A 22,306-nucleotide genomic window follows, 5' to 3' on the forward strand; every position below is an offset into this window, starting at 1 on the left:
ACAAGGAGAACTTGAGAAAAGTCTTTATTACAAAAAAGGAAAAAATACAGTTAGCAGTGGAGGTTCTGGTAAGGTTTGTGTCGTCTTCAGCAGGCGAGGAATGTCATTCCACTTTTCCAATAAGCACTCTGAAAGAGAATAAGAATTTGATTAAAAAGCTGCTTTGCTTTTCCCCCCCATGTCTTCCTTAAATAGTATGAAAAATGAGAATTAGCTGACCCATCTACGTTTGTGAACTCTAGTCCAACTGATACATCTAGACTCCACTTTGCCTCATAACTCTCTTTAGGGGTCAAAAAGTCCCAGAGGTAAAACTTAAAGGAACTTGAACAATTTCATTCTGAAAATCTTTCCTTTCTCACTTAACCCTCCTGTTATGTTTCTGAGGATCAGCAATTATGTTCCCGGGTCAATATGACCCGAGGCATATTTAATTATCCAAAAGTGTCAGAACCCAGAAAATTCCCAATAAACATTTTTTTAAATCTCATGATTGACTCCATTACTCACCATTTAAACTGATATTTAGTGCGATGGTGTTCTTTAATACTCACAGATCATGCTTCAATGAGGATAACTCACTCGTTTCTCATGAAAGTTCATGTTAAAACATTTTTTTAATGTACATTGGAAATCCCTAAATATAAATACAATAGTTTTACATGGGAGATTTTTGTTAATTTTATTTTAATTAATTTTTTTTTTCTTCTGTATGAAGTGATGTTAAATTAAAACGAGACTCCTCTTCTGTCACATGCTGCCCTGGTTTTTATGTTGTATTTAGTAGTTTTGGAAGGCAAATATTGCCTAAAATGGAAGGAACCTCTGAATGCCACTAGCCTTTCATCCACTGTGACATTAGGGTCTGGGTTATAGAGTAGTGGATGCTGCTCCACCCACTTGTCCCTCTCTGTCCCAATGGCTGCCATCTTGTCTTTTAATTTTTTTTTTTCTTTTTTAGATTTTTGAACTTTAAAAAGGGTCAGTTCGACCCGCAACATAACAGGAGGGTTAATGTCGGCCTGTGCTGTACATCAGTTTCACAGAGGCCCACTTCTTTGCTCTCTAAAGTAATTTTGTCTCTGTGCATTGATGTCACAGAGGTGATGTTTCTCCATCTTAAATCAAAGAGAACAAATCTGAATTTCCAGATAGCCAAAAAATAAATAGTTTTTGCATAAACTTTGTCTTTACTGGGGTAAAAAAAATACTGGGAAACCAAGTTTCCTGGTTAAACTTTGCAGGGTCACTAAAGCCACTGAGGCTTTAAATCATATTTTTACAGTGTAGTCTAATAACTTAGGAAGGAGAAATGATTTGGAAATACCTCACATCTTTTCTGAATGATATTAAGTATGTGTGTCTACATACTGTGTGTCTGTAGCTGTATCTTCTGATGGCCTCTCTGATGTGACAGGGTTGGATAGCTCCACTGGGAGGCTCCACTGCAGCTGGACAGCTCTGAAACAAATAATACCAATACTAATGTGACACAGTAGGTCAAAGTCATGTCAAGTGTTTCAAAAATGATGAGCGTTTAAAGATAAATCAGTAAAAAAAAAAAGGAACAAAAAGGAACAAATTACTTGTGACTTATGAACAAATGAAAATAAGATCACATGTGTGTACATACTAGTTGTGTACCCTTAAAAAGGTTATAACATTTATATAACATTTTGTTCATCTTCTCATGATGTTGTGTTGACTCTGCAGCAGTTTGTGTATAGCGGCCTCCTCTCCAATTGTGTTTGGTGAATTTTGTATTGTTGGTGTGTATTTTGACATGTGGGTCCATGTGTGCGCCTGTGTAGATGTATATGTATGTATGCTTGTGTGTTTCTGCGGGCATGTATATGTGTGCACTTGTGTGGACGTGCCTGTGCTTGTGCATGTCTGTGCAGGCAGATGTATGTTGGTATGGATAATGGGGTACCTGCTTCTAGATGAGGTTTTGGTCAGCTAGGCATTCTTTTCTTTTCAATGGTTGTGATAGGTTGGTACTGATGTTTTTGATTTCAGTGATATAGCGTGAACCCTGACTTTACATCCTGATGGGGGGGGGGGGGGGGGGTCCAATTATTCCATGACCACTCAATTGAGTATAATATGTGAATAAGAATGTGAGAAAAACAAATAAAGTCTATCTAAAAAGGTTATAAGAAAATAGTTTTTTGGTGTTTAGTTTTTGGTATAAAATTCAAATTAAATGCCCAAATTAGAAATAATATGGCTGAAAACAGGTGAAAGAAGAGTTAGCTGTGACAAGTCAGATCTCAAAGAAAAGTGGAAAACTTGATGGGGTGATTGTAAGAAATGTAAATGCAATTTTGAGACTCTTTTACATTTTTAGCCTGAAAAGTGATTCACATGGTTAAATATCTGCTTCTTAAATGTAACAATAAGTGCTCTTCTTCATTATTATTCATTGAGTTTTCCAGTTTTAGGAGTCCCTTTGGCTCTTTGGAAATTATAAAAGGTTTCTTCACTATTTTTGAAATCTTTAGACTAAGTGATTATGAAATCCATCTGAAGATTGAACAAAACAATCAATACAGTTGATGTTTCATGGAGGTTTTAAATATAATGAAATCATGAAAAGGTTTTTATGCTGTCCAGGATGTAAAACTGGTCAGTATCATTGCATGGTGTTAGGACTCTCTATGACCACGCTTATCTGTCAGTTTAACAACGACAGACTGTGGATACCAAAATCAAACCTTTTTGCGTTTCCTCTGTCTCGCTCTGCCATCCAGACTGCCATTACCCTGCAGGAGAGGCTTTGATGAGTGGGAGGAGCCTGGAGTAGAAGGAGGAGTAGCTTCAGGTGAGTCAGGATCTTTCTTTACCTGGTGGAGAGAAATGCACACAACAGGAGCTGTTTAGTTATATGAAACACAACTCTAGTACCCAATATATGTAAATATTTATTCCAAGAAAACAACATTAGTGAGAATGTGTGCACACCTCAGTGTGGGTGTTGTAGTGGATGTAGCTGGCAGAGATCACATGACTGATGGGATTCGTCTTTGCAGTCATTTCTTGCTTCACCAACAGAGACAGATCCACAATCTGGAGGGCAAAAAGGGATGGACAGATTTTATGACAACATTTGAAAGCTTTTAATCAAACACACACAAAGTTGTACAAAATCAGGACTCATCATGTTACCTGTGCAACAGTTTCATAAGCCAGGTATGACAGGATCTCCATGGCGATGCTGTTTGGTTTCAGCTCTAAAGTGCTGCAGTCCAGCCAGTCCCGAAACTTTGAGGACTTCTTAGCTGGAAAATATTCACATAAGGAGATTAATCAGTGAGGTGAACATTACATATACAAAAAGACTAAGCTCTCTGTAGTTCTGGTGTTGAATAAACTTTCATCAACTTCAAACTTGAGCACGTTTTTACCGAAGCTGAGCTGCCGACTCTCACAGAATTCAGAGTACTGGGCCTGGTCCATCGATCGAGTCTGACGCTCCAAACGCTGAAGAAAAAGAGATTTAAGAAACATAAACAATTAATGATAACTGGAATCATCATTTTCATCATCACCATCAGTCTTAGGTGAATTATAACTTCACGTTTCTTATCAGTGCCTCTTTTTTTTATTCATGCACGTAACAATAGGTTAAGAATAAAGACACCATGATGAGCTCTGACCTCCATTCGTTCCTGTTTGACGGGGTCTACTTCCTGTCGCTCAGCCAGTGACAGGAGATCCCCAGTCTGATCCATCCACACTAGAAAATCCTGGGCCAATCGCTGCCTCCGCTGGTTACCACTGGCAGCACCCCCTGCAAGTATGCATACATGTGAGACAAACGATTAAAATCAGATTTTTTTATGTATTTCATCTGATACAGTGTCGTCGAGTGTGCATGTACCTGCTTCTTGCTGAGGGTCTTCATCCTCCATACTTTTTAGTAGTTTCGATTTATAATCTCTGAACTGAAGATATTTTAATAACCTCCCCACCTTTCTCTGGTTCAAAGACATTGAGGCAGACAGACAAGGAAAGAGACAAAGAGAAAGAAGGACAGACAAAAGACAGGTGAGGAGAATCAATATTTGCAGGTTTTAACTCAATTTCAAAACAACAGTGTTCTCGTATAAAGATAAGAGGAAGTGTATATTACCTTTTCTCTCAACAACACTCTTTCAAAGTGTCAAATTTTGAAAATGTTTTTGTCAGTGCTTTGTTTACCTTGTCCTTCCTCATCAGGAACAAGATGTCCTCAGCGGAAATGACCCTCGACCCTCGGAGAGCTGCACCCTCACAGGCCTGATGCAGCTGATCAACCAATCACATCAGATCAGTTAGCATCAAAGAACAATAGTTACATTAGTTCAATGTAATTTATTACACTACTGTGTGAAATACTTGATTCTAAGGTTAGTTCTTGATACTTGACAGTGATGGTGAGGTAGAAAGACTCGATCAGGTGCTACGCTGATTCATGCAGGCCTTGTTTAGCTCACCAGTCTAAAAGTTGAGTTTAATGTGAATAAGAACAGCTAAGTTAGCTTATTTTAAGAAGGCTACTGAGTCAAATGTTACCGTTAACACAGCTCTAAATGTGAGTGTAAGTAGTGTTGGAATTCAAATCAATATTTAGTTTACTTTTTTAATGTTATTAGCTGTGTAATAAGAGGGATAATGAAGAGTGAGCAGGTTGTTTTAGAGGATTGGAACCCTGACAGGGTGAGCAGGACCCTGCCATGAGATGTGCTCACCCTTTAAATTTCACACACACACACACACACACACACACACACACACACACACACACACACACACACACACACACACACACACACACACACACACACACACACACACACACACACACACACACACACACACACACACACACAGAGAAGAGGTAAAGTCTTGTCTTTGTGGTTAGTGTCGTCTCGTGAAAATACATTATACTAGTAACTGTGTATGAAGATTTTTTATTTTCACCCAGATCACATTAAACTATCAAGGAACTGTTAAAACACTCAGAGATGTAAGTGGAAGTTTTAATGAGAGCAAACGGTAAAGAAAGACAGAAGTGAAGCTATCATGTAAGACCTTCACGTTATACATTTTCACCCTATCAGCAAAAATGGAGTGAAGGCAATCACTCATTTAAGTTTTATTGAGGGAATCTAAAGTTTCATTTTATTAAGATTGACTATAATAGATGGCAAATAAACTCTGGACAAAGAGGGATCAAAGGTGGAAACAATTCATGTTCTGTTTAGATTTAATGGAAGATTTGAATTGTAGAAATTCAAAGATGTGATCACTCACAATATTTTACTCCAAGATCAGTTGGAGAATGAGACATGGGTGTTATTATTGAAGATATGTTTTAAACATGTGATGTCTGTGTTTGAACCGGTTTGAACCACTAGTTCGTGTTTCGTGGCTATGATGGGTGTATTGGTGTATTTTGCTACCATGGTAATAAGCTGCGTGTGCACAATGTCCTCCACCAGAGCTGCTGTCTCATGCAGCGGCCTGCGAGCGTCTCCCAGAGCAAACCTGTCACACACAAAGCAAAGACAAAAATTCACAACAGGGTATCTGAATATTACTCAGAGCAGTGAGGAGTTAGCAAAGTTTGAAGGGAAATGATGTTACAATTAGATCAATACTTTAAAGTGTTAATATTCACATTCTTCGTTTTGTTTTGGAGGGACTTTCATTCTTTATGCTCACTGCTGTGATTATTTTTTAGAGATGGTCTTTAAAGTAGCTTCAGTCTAAAACTTCAGTTTGCCTTCTTCTCAGCCAGTTTCGTGGATGAGGACTTCAATCAAAGTTATTTTATGTATAAACTAAGCCATCATTACTTTTTCTAATATTGTGATTATTGTCTTTCATGTTTTCTCAACAAGATGCCAAAGTATAAAGCAGCTTGAGGATGACGCAACATGTTTAAACTGCTGATGACTGCTGATGACATCCAGCTCTATATTTCCACCAAATCCATAACCACTGTAACACACTCCACTTTCACTAACTGCCTCTCTGAAATAAAAACATGGATGCATACCAACTTCTTATCACTGAACTACAACAAATCCGACCTTATAATCATCGGCCCCAAGTCCCTCACAAGTCCCATTCCAAATTTCACTCTCACTTTAAATAACTCAACTCTATCTCCTACACCTCACATCCGTTACCTTGGAATCATTTTTGACAGCAACCTTTCTTCTCAACACCACGTCACCCAGCTCACTAAAACGGCCTGAACAAATGAACATCATCTACAAATGACAGCATCTACAAATTAAAAATGATGTAGCTCATAGATTAACACACACTGTTTTGGACATGTACATTGCATTTGATGAATGAGTAAAAACTTTGAGCAAGCATAAATTCTGTCAGAGACGTTTTGTTAATTTAAGAAAAAAGTGTACGTTGAAGCTTTCAAAGAAAGCATTATTCTGTATCAGTAGTAAACTAAAAGTATGACCAATAGCACTAAAGTAAATACAAGGACATATAGTAATGACTATCTGACCAATAACCTTCTAATAAATCCTGACATAGCAAGTACATTCAGATTAAATATTGTTTGCAGAATGTAGAAGGTTACAAAATCACAGCCTATGAACGAGTCTGTCTCACACACATGTTGAGGTCGACAGTCATACACACTTTGACCACAATTTGGTCAAACCTCAATTTGCATCCAGAGAAGCCACTTCCATGATGGCAGACTAACCCACATCCTGACGCTCGTTCCTTCTCTCGTTTCTCCTCTTTACCTCCATCTTTACATCTTTTCTTTCTTTAGACTACTCCATCCCCCAATCTGAATTTCGATTGGCTGTTTGTAACCATCAATCACACAGGTGAGTCTGGCTTTGGTTTTGGGGGGAGTTGTGGGCTGGTTAGCTTCAGACTGAGTGTTGGTTTTAGGTTTTGGGGTTTAGTTGGGTTTCAGCCTCTCTGACCACCAACAGCATCTCTGCAGCTGGCACACACAACATAAGGTGAGTACCCCCAAAAACACACACACTACATCAGTCACACTAGTAAGAGAGAGGCAGACAATGCATGAGACTTCTTGTAAATTCTGCAGAAAAAACAGATTTGAGGCAGAAAAGCAATGAAATGAGGCGTTTCTCCATTCAATTGATAACTATTGGGCTACCTTTTCTTATGCATAAACCAAAAGATTCATTTCTGATGTTCTCACACATTAGGTGAAATTTTTTGAGGAAAGCCTATTTTCCAGGAAATATATTTGATTCTTTTTTTTAGTTTAAAAAAACAACGAAATAGAGCTACAAATATATATCACTTTAAGGTTGATCACAATTTGTTTGAACTGCTTGAAAATGTCAGATTTAAGTAAAAAAAAATACAAGTCATTTATTTTTAAGGCCTTAAATGATGTTACTCCACTCTAACATAGCGACACATTATTGAAAAGCTTTAACAATCAAACGTTTGTCATATTTTGTCTTAATACTCTCTAACTGTGTAAAAGATGTACTAATTAAAACATTTGCTGAATAAATCTTTTTCATTCAAGTCATTTTTTGTTTGAAAAGGTGTAATCTGCAAAAATGTATCTGCTATAAATTTTAGGATAAATGTGGAAATTAATTTCAATGTAAGAAATATTTCCCTTTTGTGTCCCAATAACTGCCATAACTTTGAATACAACTGATGACAAACTTTTTAAGTATATTTTAATTGAATATGCCATAACAATGCCAGCATTGGATTATTGTTTATCCTTATGCAGTTTATTCAGTGTTTATCGTGTGAGAACCTCATAATCTTAACTATATAAGTTTGCAAATAAACCAGTGACAACTACTGTATTGTTATTTTTTTTAAGCTTTGAAAATATAACAGGTTGTGCAAAAGGCAGTGGACTATTTCAAGACAACTGTGTGTTTTAGGTTATAGGTTATATTTCCTGAAGGCAGTTTAGTTTTTGCAAAATATCATTAACCAAAACATTTACCAGTATGATTATTCATTTGTTTAACAGGTTTCAATGGCTTCAAACAGTCTGTTCAGCAGTACCAGCCCCATGCTGTACTGGGGTGAGTCACCTTTTGTGTGTGTGCGTGTGTCCGTGCGTGTACATATATGTGTGTGTGTGTCCGTGCGTGTACATATATGTGTGTGTGTGTGTGTGTGTGTATGTGTGTGTGTGTGTGTGTGTGTGTGTGTGTGTGTGTGTGTGTCTTACATCATGCTCTGTAGCTCTGGAATAAAGCTGGTCCTGGAAGCAGGCCGGTCTTTAGAACTGGAGGCAGCAGAGCCAGCCATGGGACTGCTCATAACCTCACACCTGATGACATGAGCAAACAAAAATTAATGAAGTGCTAAAACAAAACATTACAACATTAAGAAGAAATATCATACTGCATGCAGTTGGACACGTCTAACCATTGTAATATGTAACCCAGTAGTGGGGTATATCCAGTAGTGACTATAAGACAGTATTCATAAGGAGGTGATGTATGGTGTCATGGTGCCAGTTACGGCATTATAGAAAAATAAAAACCCATGCATGTCACATCCTGCTGTTAGTTAGAATAGTAACAAATAATACAGTTGTTGGAAAGATGCTATTAGCATCACATTTTAATTCCCTGTACAAACTTTATGGATGGGGGGGGGGGTTATTGCTCAGACTGTATCAGTTCAGTGAGGTGTGTCTGTAATCAGAAATATTCTGTTCTACATACTGTCTGTAATGTACACATGGTTATTTGGGATCATCAACCAAAACAATACTTTTCAGCTATGCAGTTCAGAATAGAAGATGAGCCAAGAGCTTAAAATAACAAGGTAGCAGACCAGATTCAAGGCAAATCGAAACACACAAAACTAAAAACAGAGGAGGCAGGTGGTTTGACCACAGTAACTTCCCCTCCGGCAGTAAAATCTGAATGATAATACAGCGCAGTTCCCTCCTATTCAAACACTGCGGTTATCAAACACAATGCTGAAAAGGTACAAAGACAAAGATGGAGCAGACGAGGGGAGGGGAGAGAGGGGGACGGAGAAACGGAGATTTAAATGAGTCCTTTAAATCATTAAAAGGCACTACACACCTAAGTCATCCAAGTAAACCACGCAGCTGCACCTGATGAATGTTGTCGTTCAGTTTGATATTCGTCGCGGCTTGATGACGTAGTTTGACAGAGGACGTGCGGGGTTCTCCCTGGTATCTGTAGTTTTTTGGTAATTAAAAACAAACAAAATGAGACCCTATTTCCTGTTTTGAGTTTTAACATCTTATTTTATTTGATATGTCCCCAAAGTAAACACAAACCAAGCCAGAAGAAGCCGAATCAGTTCCCAAAACAATGTAAAGTAAATCCTATATTTCTACTAACTTCTTATGATTGGTAAAGCAAAGTTTTAATATTGAAAAATTGAAGCCTTTATTGTTTCAGACTAAGTTTTTTCGTCTATGTTTTATAGCCTACATAACAGAACCTAAGTTCACTTCTTGAAAGAAGTTCAAATGGTGTACAGTATAGGATTCAAACTACTGGTTATTTTCATTACTAATAAATCTCCTTCTTATTCTCTTCATCCAAATGCTTTGTCTATGAAATGTCCAAAAAGGTTAAAAATATCACCCTGCTGAAGATGGTAACTTATTTTATTTACAACCCAAAAATATCAACAAAAAAATCTCATTTAAGTAGACAGATATAGTGAGTTTTTACTTTGTAATCATTAGCAAATCAAATCTAGATTTGTTGTACTTTATGTCAAACACCACATTGTCGTGTCTCATTTGACCTAGACTCGTTAAAACTATTTATTCAGTCTGAGTCCTTGAGTTACTAATTTTTGTGTCTTGGCAGCTTCAAAACATAATTAGAAATACTGAATCATTAGATGCTTGAGTCAAAGGAAAGCTTGATATCTAAATCAAACAATTATCTGAGTGTTTAGATTAGATTAAAAAGTCAAAGTCTGGCAAATAGTCTGCAGCCAAGAGAAAGGAATGTATAGCAGACTAATGAGTCCCTTTCACACACGTAGCCTACTGCCATCCTTATAATGTAAAGACTGCTTTTTTCTTTTCTTTTTTTTTGCTGGATTACAGGCATTAGTCTATCACTTAAGGTGAACAATATATAGCATTTAAAAGTATGCATTTTAATGAAATTGTATTTTTTAACTGTATGCATTACAAGAAATCAAAGGATAAAAGAACTATCTTCCTGTCTCTCTGTTGCTCCTCCTAGAACCTGTGGTGAAGCGAAGGCCAACATCACCCACCAACCGCCAAGCAGACAAGCAGGAGGTGAGGTCTCATCAACAGCGCAGCACAGCACCACCCAGAGGCCTAGTACAGACTGACAGTCCAAACTTCCTCTGCAGCAGTCTGCCACCACACTGGAGGTGTAACAAGACTCTGCCAAGAGCCTTTACTGTGAGGAACCAACCATCCATCTATAGATTCAATCAACTGTCTGTCTGTCTGTCTGTCTGTCTGTCTGTCTGTCTGTCTGTCTGTCTTTCGAATGGCAATGTCATTGATGTTATTTTTATCTGCATGCAGTCTTACCTGCTGTCCATTCATTAAAAATCTATGCATTTCGCTTTCACTGGTTTGAAGTAGACCTTTCTTCATCCTGCAGGTGGTTGCCCTTGGTAATGATGTACCAGATGGTGTGGTTGTCACAGTGATGGCAGGCAATGAAGACAACAGCAGCGCTGAGCTTCGCAATGCAACAGCGACCATGAAACAAGGATATGCCCACTTCAATGACCTCCGCTTCATAGGTCGCAGTGGAAGAGGTAGATAGCGTATAATACACACAATACACAAGCTTGAAGAGTGAAGTTTATTTGGTCACTCAAATTACAGGTTCTTCCCAAATCAAACTCCTTAAAAACATGTGCTAAATTTTCACCTTAAATCTCTTTAATAACCTTAATAATTTACTGTATGTATGCATATGTGTGTTCTTTTTTTTTCAGGGAAGAGTTTCACAATTTCCATCAATGTGCTGACCTCACCCCCTCAGATTGCCACCTTACACAGAGCCATCAAGGTGACTGTGGATGGACAGCGGCTGCCACGACGTCAGTACACAGCAGAGTGACTAATGTACCCTGAGTTGTCAGTCAGAGTTACATTCATCTATTCATCCTCTATGTCTCTCTCTGTGAATCTCAGGACAGCGGCAGAAGGAAATGAAGTCAGGAGTGTACAGGTCATCCAGCAGCAGCAGCAGCACTCCATCATCAGGTACAAGAGGAGGGATGTTATATAATCCATACATCATTTATAACAGATGAAGATATACATGTAAGACATCCCCAGCATATATCTCATATATCTCTAACTATTATTGTTTTCCCCAAAGTAAAGCTTCACGATGACATGTAATGTAGTTACCACTTAATATGATTGGTTGGAATAATTCACATGATTATTACTGGATGATTAGTCTTCTTCCAATAAAACCATCAGAAGTTTGTTTTTGATCCGTAACTGCAGCCAAAATATCCCATCAATAGATCAATGTTCCCAGAAATGTTAAATCTATCTGTAAAAATATGACAAGGATGACATGAAAAACATGATAATAATGAATTTGACTTCACTTTAGTTTGGGTGTAGTAATCATTCTAGACATACCTCTGAAATATGACATAAACAAACCTGTAATTCACAGTATAAGGTAAACACAGCAGTACTTAAAAACCTGCTAATACTAAGCGAATAGGAAAGTAATTATTATTAATCAAATTTGCTTTAGAATTTAAACCAGCTGAAATGAAAAATTGTGAACTAATCATGAGTTGTTTTACAAAAAAGTCAAAATAAACAACGTATTTACTGTCTTTAAGGAGGCTTTCAAGAGGTCTCACATCTTCTTGAATGGACTGAGTTTACTTTGTTATCATTGAGATGCGTCCCAACACACTTTCATTATTGTCAAACCTCTGTCCACTGAGGTGGTTTATGCCAAGACAAAACCATGAAGACATTGAATTGAGTTATTTTACTCCAAACAACAGTACAGAAAGAGCAATCATACTAAATAATAAATCATGTAAATAAAATAATGTTTCTGGTGTTTGATTTGAAAAACTCATGATGTTGTCTCTTCAGATTGTAGATCCTTCTCCTCCTCTCTGTGGACCAGTGAGCCATCTTTCCTAGGTCAGGTAACCTCACTGGCCTCTTCATTCACTCCAAGTCCTAGAATGCACCACCTACCTGCCCTCCCCTATTCTACCCAGCCCAGTCCATACAGCTCCTACCTGTCCTCTCCTCCTCCTCCTCCTCCTCCCCCCCCTCCACTGAGCCACAGTGGTCCATTCCAACCAGGCTGCTTCTACTACGGACCGAACCAACAGCACCAAACTGCAGGGGAGGACCGCAGCCTCGTCACAGCACTGTCTAATTATATCGAAGGGGCATGTCTATCCATGAGAGGGGAGGAGCCTGTCTGGAGGCCGTACTAATGATTGGATGTGTTGTGTTAAATTATCTGTGATTTGTTTTCTGACTATTAACCATGTGTAAAAATTTGTCTTTGAAATTCACCGGTCAGAAATTTTAACTTCTTTGTAATGCAGTAGAAACGTCTCTTTTTATTGCCCTCTTTTATTATTGAATTCCCTTAAATTATTACCCAATAATTAATACATCTTTGCAAACGTTTCGTTTAACAAACAATTAAAAAAATACAATGAAATGTGCATTTTACAGTTTCCCATCTGTTACAGTTTATTTGGCAGTCAGCATCTATAAGAGTTTATTGCAGCAAGAGTGTATAAAACATCGGAGGTCACTTCACAATCACAACATAAAAAGTATTTCTCATTAAACAACAAAACAATTTACCCTGAATGTTGAGTGTTCAAACTACCTCTAAAACTATCATATGAAAAGCTATGTGATGTTCAATAAATATTGTTTTCTAATTTATGATCACCTTATTTTGAAATATCTTAAATAATGAGACAGTAGAAGTTAAACTTCCAAAAATGACCAAATATCATGTAAAGGTTGTGAAACAGTCATGTGAAAAAATAGACAACTTTTAAAATAGTATGGGAAAGAATCTGCACCATATGATCAATAACATTTATACAGACGTGTAAAAATAAGTTTGACAAGGAAATTCAACTTCAGAGACACTGCTGATTGGCTGGTACAGGTTCAGTGGGTGTGGCCTCAGGTCTCAGTAGCAAAGTATGTCTCGTTGGAAGCATGCAGCAATCTCTGGTGGAAAAATATGAGTCCAATGCGGAAGTGCTAAAAACTGCAGTTCATCGAGGGTCCGCTTGTGGCTGGCTGAAACCACATACACACCAATTCATAAAAGACGATCTTTACAGCAGAAATAAACATGTTTACAGCCTGGTACAAAAGACAAGTAAGGGGGGGTGAATTTTTTTCTAACGCAGCAATTTCGAAGATATTGAGATCACGAGTCTTCCAATGAGAGGCACAGCTGACTTGATTGACAGGCGGGAACACTGTAGCTGTTGGCTAGGAGGCTCAAAGCCCGCCTCTTTACGTCACAATCGCTCGACAGCAGCAATATGGCCGCCGCCGATGATTGGCCTCAAAACAGCGCTTCAGAAACAGATGGGTGACGTCACGGATACTACGTTGATATTTTATACAGTCTATGGTTGGAAGTTATAAAAAGGGTAATATATACCCCATACTTTGGCAACAAATGATCACAAATTGTTTATTTGTAAATGTTTGAACTGACTTGCAGTTGCTTTTTTCAACATTCACGTAAGAGAGCCCCTCTAATTATGCACCTGTGTGGCCGTGATGATGTCTTATACATGGAGCATTGCAAGTTGTAAAGTGGTAACTGTATGCATGTCATTTATGGATAATTTAACATTTGTGGATAATTAGGAAAATATATTATTTTCCTGGTAAATCGGTTCAGTGTTAACCATCCACTTATAAAGCATTTAGTTCAGCCACTCTCCTGCTCCACTCCTCTTCTGTCATCTCTTCTTCTTCTGCTCCTTCCATTACATCCTCCTCTACCTGATGTTCTCCTAAAACACAGAGTAACATCTTAAAGAGAGGTTTAACAGGAAAGACATTATGACAGTTCATATGTGTGTCCTTACCTGTGCAGGTCAGGGCGGTGCAGACCCAGTTTCCACACGCACACACACACTTGTTGCACTCCATCCGAGTTTCAGCTCCGTCCTCAAACACTTCATCCTCCAGAGCACACTCTGCATACGCAAATTAAAATCATTTTATTATACAGCACAAACCAAGTGAGTCACTAAAGCTGTCCTTTGTCAGAATCAGACAGGGTTCATTATGTTTTAATGGCTGTGCGGTTGGCAGTGTGCATCTGTGCTTACGTCTCTCATATGGATGGTAGGTTGGTGTCAGACAGTTGATGAATTCAGTTAAACTCAGCTTCCAGTCTGCATTTTCATCTGAAAGCTCGATCAAAGCATCAACACAAAGGGACCTAAAAGAAAATGTACACTGAGTCTTAAGTAAACAGTCTTCTGTGCATCCAGTAGCTTTATATAGCTTCTGTTAATTCAATGAATTACAAATTTTCTAATACATCATTCTAAATAAATAAATAAATACATTATGACAGGGCTTTTGTATTACACAAAGAACTCCCATCAACACACTTTTTGGCCCTGAAAACGTGCTTTGTTTGTTTGAAAACTTGGACTGGGTTATTTCTAATGATGCAAAGAATGCAATCTCAGCCTTATATGCAAGGCTGTGCGTGTACCTGAGCAGCATGTTAGTCTCCACAGTGTTAGAGTAGGTGAGGTTGAGGGCGGTCTCATTGTGTTTCAAGAAACTCAGGAACTCTTTAGAATCAAGCTCTGAATCCCCATTGTCATATGTCTGTAGCAAATTAGAACATGGTTAAATATTCTTTGATATCACAAAGTGAAAAAAGTTGGCGTTATGGTTAGTTAGTTAGTTACCTTGAAGTATGTTTGCAAGAGTTTATCGGTTGAGGACACATTAAAGGCGGGACTGTCTAATTGTACTTCCTCCTGAATCCACTGGATCACTCTCTCTCTCAGCCAGTCACGATCAGACATGAAACACACGACTACACAGAGAAACACGATATATCAAATGTTCGTTATAAAGTAAATGAACAAGTAAAATCTCTTTAGCCTTGATATAATAACTTTGATTTCATAACAGAATTTTAAATCTTTATTAACTCAGTTAACAAACTGCATACTTACTGGGGCTCACATCTGTCTTTGGGGGTTTCTCTGCAAACAGAAAAAACAGACTGCATCAAACCCAACAAACAGCACACATCTTTAACTCTATGTAGGCCTGTATTTAGTTGACTTTATTTGTGTTTGTGTACTGACCCACACAGTGGCCCCTGTGCTCCACATGTATCTTGGTGTGTGTGATGCAGGCGTCTCTGTGCAGCTCACAGTGATTCCTGTAGGATCTGCTGTTACTGCCGCACACCCAGTGCTCTGCGTCACCACAGCTCTGCAGAGGAAGACGAGGGTCAACAGACAAGACAGTGAAGCAACCACTTATTGTGCTGTTAATGTTTTTTTTACTTAAATGTAATTTTGTAATGACATGATGTACCATAAGATCATTATGATTTTATCTCTCTGAAGTTTAGGTTTATTAGTTCAGTATTAAAAAAATATATTATTCTGCCGTAAAAATCAATATTTCAGTCTCTCTCTCTCTCTTTCTCTCTTTTTCTCTGTTTTCTCAACTAAATTCATCAATGTACATTAAAAATTACAGTATGTGCTGAAACTTTAAATAGTTTGAAGTTACACTCCTATCAGAAAGGTAGACACTCCTTCTGCATTGTACCCTTGATAACAGGAGTCTATCGTCCAATACATATTTTAAGATATTATTGGCTCTATTAGGCAAATAGACAACAAGCTGCAATATAAAGCTGTAATGTTAATACTGATGGCTAATGTTAAACTGGTCCATCTAGGAAACAAGTGTAACAACAAGAGTGCTCGTCAACTTTACCTGCAAACAGCGACAGACTGGTTCCCCTCTCTCAGTAGACACACACTCTCTGCCTGCACCACAGGACGTCCTAGCACACACTGATTCATCCTGAAACATAAACACACAGACACAGAGAAAGACAAAGAAAGAAGTACAACATTTTATTGGTATTTCTGTTTTTTAAGGTAAAGACTGAGAAGTGTGGGTGTGTGTGAGTATGTGTTTCAGACTCCAGATGGTGACCTTTGATCTCCCACTTGGAAGGACACATGCCGTTTTAAATAACAATGACTCTCTACACACACACACACACACACACACACACACACACACACACACACACACACACACACACACACACACACACAGACTTATCATTGAGGCAGCTGGAAAGCAATAGGCTGCACATAATTTTTAGCAAGCTGTCTTTATTCAAAATCCTAATGTTTAGAAAGTTATTTCAAACTGAAATTAAATACACAATTTACACAAAATGTGACTATTATTGGAAATGACGAGACAGAGAGAAGGAACAAAATATGTAACAAAAGGACCTCAGCATAGTTCATGGCATGTAAACTGTGTAGGCCTGTGTGACTGGTAACTGTGTGATTAATAAAGAGTATAACCCACCAAACACAAAGAAAAAAACACCCCCACAATTGTTTCCTTGCCTTCAGAGATCACAGTATATTATTATGATATTCAATACTATCCGGCACAACATTAATGCTCAAACTCCGACATATTGCATATAGGTCAGTGATTTACAAGGTACACTTTAATACAGTTTGTCCAATGTAAAGGCTTTGCAAGACATCTCAATCTACACAAAGGTTATAATGACATACATGTTTACATCAAATGTTTTTGGGGATTCAGCTGCCAGCAGTGATTTATAGAGGACTCCCAACCAAGATCTTCTTTTCTGTGTGTCACCGCTTTTTATAGTCAAACTAGCAACTTGAGAAGCCAGAATAGAGCTGGGGCCGGTTACACTGGTGTTGAGAGACACCATCTAATAGCAGATTGTTAGGTACACTGTTTATGGAGATTAATAAAAGCTCCTCATCAACTGTTTTCCTGCATACATTCAAAGTCTGCTCAAACTGGCTGGTCAACACTTGGACTAAATAATAAAACTCAAAACATTTCAAAGAACTGCAAAAAATCTGATCTTTTCAGCACAACACAGCTAAACTGATCTTCACATTCAAATTCCTTTGAACTTACAGGTCAGCAAAAAAAGAAGAAACACACACAATAGATGCATCTGTCGCCTCCAGCTGACATCTGCTGCACTGCAAACCTGCTGTTAGCAACCAGCTGACTCACACACATGCACACACACATGAAATAGTGTGTTAGTGTAATTGCTAGTGCATGTCTGACCCTGTTTGGTTGTAAAACACTTTGTCTTCCATGTTTTGGATCTTTATCCTCTCAGTCTCTCTTTCTTCTGCTCTGTTCTCTCTTACTTTCACTCTTCATTCACCTCTCTGTCCCCATTCATCCATACCAGTCCCTCTTTTTTCATATTTCTCTTTATTTCTCCTTATGACTGCTCTGTCTCTCTTGTGTGTCATTTCCTTTCCTTTTCATTCATACTTTTTTATTGGTTGAGTTGATGAAGATTTGAACATGCAGTTGACTTCTATTTTCAGTTCGAACATTTATTGTCTTAAAATACCATGATTTTTTCTTTCCTTCATTTTGCTCCCTTTATCTCCTCAACACTGCAATAACTTGACATACATTTAGGATACTTTGGCCTTATTTCTGAGAAGATTAAAAATGTTTAATATACTATATGTTTTTAAAGGACTGAATCATTTTTCTTACCCGTTGTTTATTTTTAGTTTATTTCTATTTGTATTGAAAACAGCAAAGGATTTGATATAATGGTAAATGGACTTATACTTCTACAGTCTTTCTGACCACTCAAAGCGCTTTTACACTTCTCGTCACATTCACCCATTAACACCACATTAATTCACTGATGTTAGAGGTTACTATATACGAATGGGCCGTCAGTACTAACTAATCTCATTTATACACATTCACATACCGCCGAAGAACAGCGAGAGACGACCGACTCTACCACTGAGCCAGAAATCCTCTATTAGGACCTGTTTCCGCTTGCAGCTTATTTTTTTCTCTTTGCCCTGGCAGCAGCTATTTTCTATACAAATCCAATGCAGTTCAGAATTTATTAGTGCTCAGTGTCCTAAGCACAAAAATGCCCCCGACTACAGCTATGTGTGAGTTAAAAATTGTTTTTACACTCTCTTTGTCAATTTCCTTTAATTAAAAGTCCACAGACAATTTTCAAGTGACTAAATGGCCACTATTAAGGTAAGAAAACGTGTTGTAACCTTGGAACAATAAGCGCAGATGAGAAAGGCTCTGAAAATGAGGTTGTAGGTGCTGCAAGTTCAAAAACTGTGTTAATGGGCATAGGCCCTTATGTTGTGTCGCCTAATAAAAATGATTAAATTGGATTAAAGTCAATGATTTAGAAGAATAATTCCACACATACATTAATCATCAAGACTACGGCAAGCCGTTAGATGGAATGCATATTTTTCTACATTAACTTGTGCCACATCTGTTTTTCTCTTATTTGTTTTAGGGCAGGAAAGCTTCAATGAATACCTTCGTTTCTCCTCTGAGATTGTTGGGTTATAAAGCAGCTGCAGAAGAGGCATACAGCAGCTCAGCTTCAGGGGCCAAGATTAGAGATGAGCCGCTGACAGCCATAATCACACACATACCAGAGGACCTGCTCACTGTCTGTACCTGTGTGTGTGTGTGTGTGTGTGTGTGCGTGCGTGTGTGTGTGTGTGTGTGTGTGTGTGTGTGTGTGTGTGTGTGTGTGTGTGTGTGTGTGTGTGTGTGTGTGTGTGTGTGTGTGTTTGTGTGTGTGTGTGTGTGGGAGAGAGACACACACTCTCTGTCTCTCTCACAAACACACACACTCACACACACACACACACACACACCCCAAGTGATTTTCCTGCTAGCTCTCTTTCTGGAGTCAGAGGTCAACATCAGTCTTTCCTGAGTGCCTACTTGTGATGGATTTACAGCAGTCTAGTAATAAAGAACCGTAAAAATGAAAGATGTCATTACTGGAAATATTCTTTAACCCTGAGGTGAAGACAGCCATAATTGCAGCCTGTTGAGTGAAAAGGAAACTGTAGTTTTGAGCATCGACACTCAATTTTGTCCTTGGAAACATCACATTCATCATTCTCATCATCAGTCAAATATCTCATGTTGCTGAGTATAAATTTGAATTAAAAAAACAAACAGATGTTTGGTTTTGAACAGTTTACCTTGGTCAGAGGAGAGGAGGAGACCGGAGTGATGGAGAGGAACAACTGCATCAGTAGTAGAGCGATGGTCAGCATCTGGAGAGGAGAGGAGAGGAGAGGAGAGAGAAGGAGTGAGTAGTGACTCAATTATTCTCACAAAATAGACCAATACCTTTGTTTTCAAAGTAATTCCAAACACTCATCTTACTCATGGCACCACTACTTATACCACAGTAACTGCTGGTGTTGTTGTACTTCAACTGCAGTTAATACTTCTAACAATAACAATGATGACAATAATATTAAAGAGGTCATACCATGTCGGTCTCACCACTGTCTGTTCAGAAGATGTAGCTGTGTTATCTACCAGACTGCATTAAAACAGTCGGTAAGAGTGAGTTGGGAAACTCTGTTGCTTTGGTCAGCAGGCAGTCAGCCCAGGAAAAGTAAAAAGTGAGTCAGCCAGGAGGTAAATTCATATGAAATATCCAGAAATAATTAGAAAGGATCCATCTGAACCAGGAGCTTTTAATCCAGCTGATCTGCTCTGCTCGGCTGTTAAACAATGTCTAAAAAGAGAGAGGAGGAAACAGAGAGGAGGGGAGGAGGGATGCAAGGAGAGACTGGAGACCAGCTGTCCAAAGCTGCACACCCCCAACCCCCACCCCCATCCTTACCACATCCTCACATAAACACACACACACACACATAAGCTGTCATCATGAAGAATAAGTTAGAAGCACGCGACCTGCTGACATGTTCAGACAGTGTTACCCACTGCACAAAACCTCTGTACGTTTTTGTTTTTTTTTACAATTTTACACAGTGCTGTCACTCCTAGATGATCTATTATACTGACAATATGAATACTTTGAATGAATGTTTTACCAACAGGTGAGCAAAATAAAGACGCCTTAACTGGATGGGATTACATAAAAAAACGTTTCCTAAAGAAGTGCTTCGGGTCAATGCAGAAAATCACAGTCACTTAGTATTCAAAACATACCGGGGACTTCCATTGATGATATTCAGACACTTAAACACAGGAAGTGATAATCAAGACATTGATTAGATTGAGTTCTTCACTTTAATTCGACACATTATCATAGCTAATGGAATATGTGTTACTGAACCATGAAGAAGGACTCAGATGCAAGACTCAAGACAGACAGAACAGACAGAAAGTCAAAAGCAGTGGCAGCTTCAAAGGTGATCTAAAAAAAATCAGACAGAGGTCTCCAACTCTAGAGGCATAAGGAGAGGTCAAAGGCTGGACCTCTGACTCAAAGGACAAGGTCAACTGGCCCAAAGGGAGGGACTGCTGCGCTTAAATACACTGGAGGAGTCGTGTTAACAAGACACAGGTGAGGCACATTAAGGTAATCAGGGGAACTGGAAACACAGAGAACAGGAAGTCAGTGAACATGAAACGAGAGATAAGTGTGAACATCGAAATAAAACAGGAAACACAAGAAACATGAGGGAATTAAATAAAACCACTTAACTAATCAGACTATGTGACACAATAGAGTTATGGATAATGTTAAATAGTGTCAAAAAGCGCAGCACAATTCTATTAATGTTAATACCTCACATAGAAAAGTCCAGTGGTAGAGAAAGTGCTCATGAAGTCATGTCTTGCATGAAAATCTTAATTTAAAAAGTATACAAGTCATCACATTAGCCATTGAGGCAGATGGCTGTCTAACATGAGTCTGTGTCAGTCTTAGTCTTTGTCTTTCTAAAATGTTAGTAAAAATAAGCTGAGTGTTTTTAATCTGGATGATGGTTCAGACCCTAGGTTCTTAGTTACTTTTAAATAAGTTCCTTTCACAATGGACAATCAGAAATGATGTCTCAAAACAAACAAAAGCTGAAAATTAAATTACAGAAAAGAAAATATTTTTTCTAGAAACTGTTGATCATATGTGCAAATTAACAGATTGAAGCACAGATAGATGTGTAGAGCAGACCCTTGTGATGTACCAGTTGTTACTAATGAATCTAATATGAATCCTCTTAGAGCAGGTTTGAGTCTTTGTTGTGGTGCCTTACTGTCACCAGCAGAGGACAGAGTCACCAAACATTATGTGTTATAAAGTGGAATAGTGCAGGCTCAGGTATTCCTGTCTCTGATCAATTTTACACGTATTACTATATGTTTAAGAAACAAATCGTTTTGGATTAAAATGTTAAAATGTATAAAATTCAAAGAAAACCCTAACTAGAAATTAACATATGAGGAGGCAGCTTTTTCCTCGGTTTGCATTGTACATGAATGCCAGCTCCCACTGTCTGACTCTATAATATTCACAAGCAGGAGAGCGGCCAGGGATTTGGGGCCCCATGAAAAAATATCACATTGGGCCCCATCACCAAAGGCCACAAGAACCGTGTGCAACTGCTGTAACCACATCTCCAGGATCCAATCGACCCAGTCAAAGCTTTATATAACTCTTCCTTTTCAACTGTCTTGCCTCTTGGAGTCAAATATTTACTGTATGACTGGCAAAAATGAAGGATTCCCTGCACACAAGGTGACTGATTTGCCCCTTATTTTATTATGTTTTCATGGCTTAGCTATAGCTTTGTTTGGAGAGTTGTGTAGAGTCAGTGCATCTGCTGTCATATCAGCTGCTGAGTCTGGTAGGGAGGGCAGGAAAACCCATTTAGTATAATTAGCTAAAGCGTAGTTCATCTCATTTTGGACATCAAACTAGCAAACAGGTTGATTTTAACCACTAAAAGACTATACCAACCTTTCCTCGGTGACATACTGTCACCTTTTCTTTTCTCTCTCTCCTCTCTCTCCTTTCTTTCCCTCCTTTTCTGGGACCCAGACTTTGTCTTTTCAGACATTTCAGCTGCCTTTAGCGCACTCTGTGCACTGTGCATTGAGCACAATTATCACTTCATGTCTCTTCATCACGTGACACTTAACTTTAAACATCTGTTTTTTAATTCATCAGTTAGTCAAATGTCACACAAACAA

General features: G+C 38.4%; 3 protein-coding genes across 3 annotated transcripts; 1 reads left to right on the forward strand and 2 right to left on the reverse strand.

Annotated features, from left to right (window-relative positions):
• Positions 1 to 6: 6 nt before the first annotated feature.
• On the reverse strand, positions 7 to 9,203 carry supt3h (SPT3 homolog, SAGA and STAGA complex component). The gene is made up of 12 exons (XM_034681522.1): positions 9,087 to 9,203; positions 8,216 to 8,317; positions 5,448 to 5,532; positions 4,204 to 4,290; positions 3,884 to 3,980; positions 3,660 to 3,793; positions 3,408 to 3,483; positions 3,169 to 3,281; positions 2,965 to 3,069; positions 2,718 to 2,846; positions 1,372 to 1,461; positions 7 to 128 (listed from the first exon to the last, which is right to left on the reverse strand). Exons 2-12 carry the CDS (start codon positions 8,305 to 8,307, stop codon positions 87 to 89), a joined length of 1,050 nt encoding a protein of 349 aa, XP_034537413.1. The 5' UTR covers positions 8,308 to 8,317; positions 9,087 to 9,203; the 3' UTR covers positions 7 to 86.
• On the forward strand, positions 6,953 to 12,898 carry runx2a (RUNX family transcription factor 2a). The gene is made up of 7 exons (XM_034681523.1): positions 6,953 to 6,998; positions 8,012 to 8,066; positions 10,239 to 10,426; positions 10,635 to 10,794; positions 10,978 to 11,082; positions 11,177 to 11,248; positions 12,119 to 12,898. Exons 2-7 carry the CDS (start codon positions 8,018 to 8,020, stop codon positions 12,472 to 12,474), a joined length of 930 nt encoding a protein of 309 aa, XP_034537414.1. The 5' UTR covers positions 6,953 to 6,998; positions 8,012 to 8,017; the 3' UTR covers positions 12,475 to 12,898.
• Positions 12,899 to 13,587: 689 nt separating this feature from the next.
• Positions 13,588 to 19,892, reverse strand: LOC117811814 (follistatin-related protein 1-like). Its single transcript, XM_034682289.1, has 10 exons — positions 19,632 to 19,892; positions 19,336 to 19,410; positions 16,016 to 16,105; positions 15,370 to 15,499; positions 15,235 to 15,264; positions 14,962 to 15,092; positions 14,760 to 14,878; positions 14,365 to 14,477; positions 14,119 to 14,229; positions 13,588 to 14,043 (listed from the first exon to the last, which is right to left on the reverse strand). Exons 1-10 carry the CDS (start codon positions 19,632 to 19,634, stop codon positions 13,943 to 13,945), a joined length of 903 nt encoding a protein of 300 aa, XP_034538180.1. The 5' UTR covers positions 19,635 to 19,892; the 3' UTR covers positions 13,588 to 13,942.
• Positions 19,893 to 22,306: the final 2,414 nt, after the last annotated feature.

This window comes from Notolabrus celidotus, chromosome 4, assembly GCF_009762535.1.
Source record: "Notolabrus celidotus isolate fNotCel1 chromosome 4, fNotCel1.pri, whole genome shotgun sequence".
NCBI lineage: Eukaryota > Metazoa > Chordata > Actinopteri > Labriformes > Labridae > Notolabrus > Notolabrus celidotus.

Bases quoted from the DNA above. Each gene is read 5' to 3' on its own strand.
- runx2a (XM_034681523.1), top strand. From the start codon at position 8,018: ATGGCTTCAAACAGTCTGTTCAGCAGTACCAGCCCCATGCTGTACTGG. The intron at 8,067-10,238 runs GTGAGTCACCTT...TGCTCCTCCTAG, and splicing joins CAGCCCCATGCTGTACTGGG to AACCTGTGGTGAAGCGAAGG. The intron at 10,427-10,634 runs GTGAGGAACCAA...TTCATCCTGCAG, and splicing joins CTCTGCCAAGAGCCTTTACT to GTGGTTGCCCTTGGTAATGA.
- supt3h (XM_034681522.1), bottom strand. From the start codon at position 8,307: ATGAGCAGTCCCATGGCTGGCTCTGCTGCCTCCAGTTCTAAAGACCGG. The intron at 3,484-3,659 runs GTCAGAGCTCAT...CTTTTTCTTCAG, and splicing joins TCAAACAGGAACGAATGGAG to CGTTTGGAGCGTCAGACTCG. The intron at 3,282-3,407 runs GTAAAAACGTGC...AATATTTTCCAG, and splicing joins GAGTCGGCAGCTCAGCTTCG to CTAAGAAGTCCTCAAAGTTT.
- LOC117811814 (XM_034682289.1), bottom strand. The intron at 15,093-15,234 runs GTAAGTATGCAG...TTCTCTGTGTAG, and splicing joins AAAGACAGATGTGAGCCCCA to TCGTGTGTTTCATGTCTGAT. The intron at 14,230-14,364 runs GTAAGCACAGAT...TTGCGTATGCAG, and splicing joins CTACCATCCATATGAGAGAC to AGTGTGCTCTGGAGGATGAA.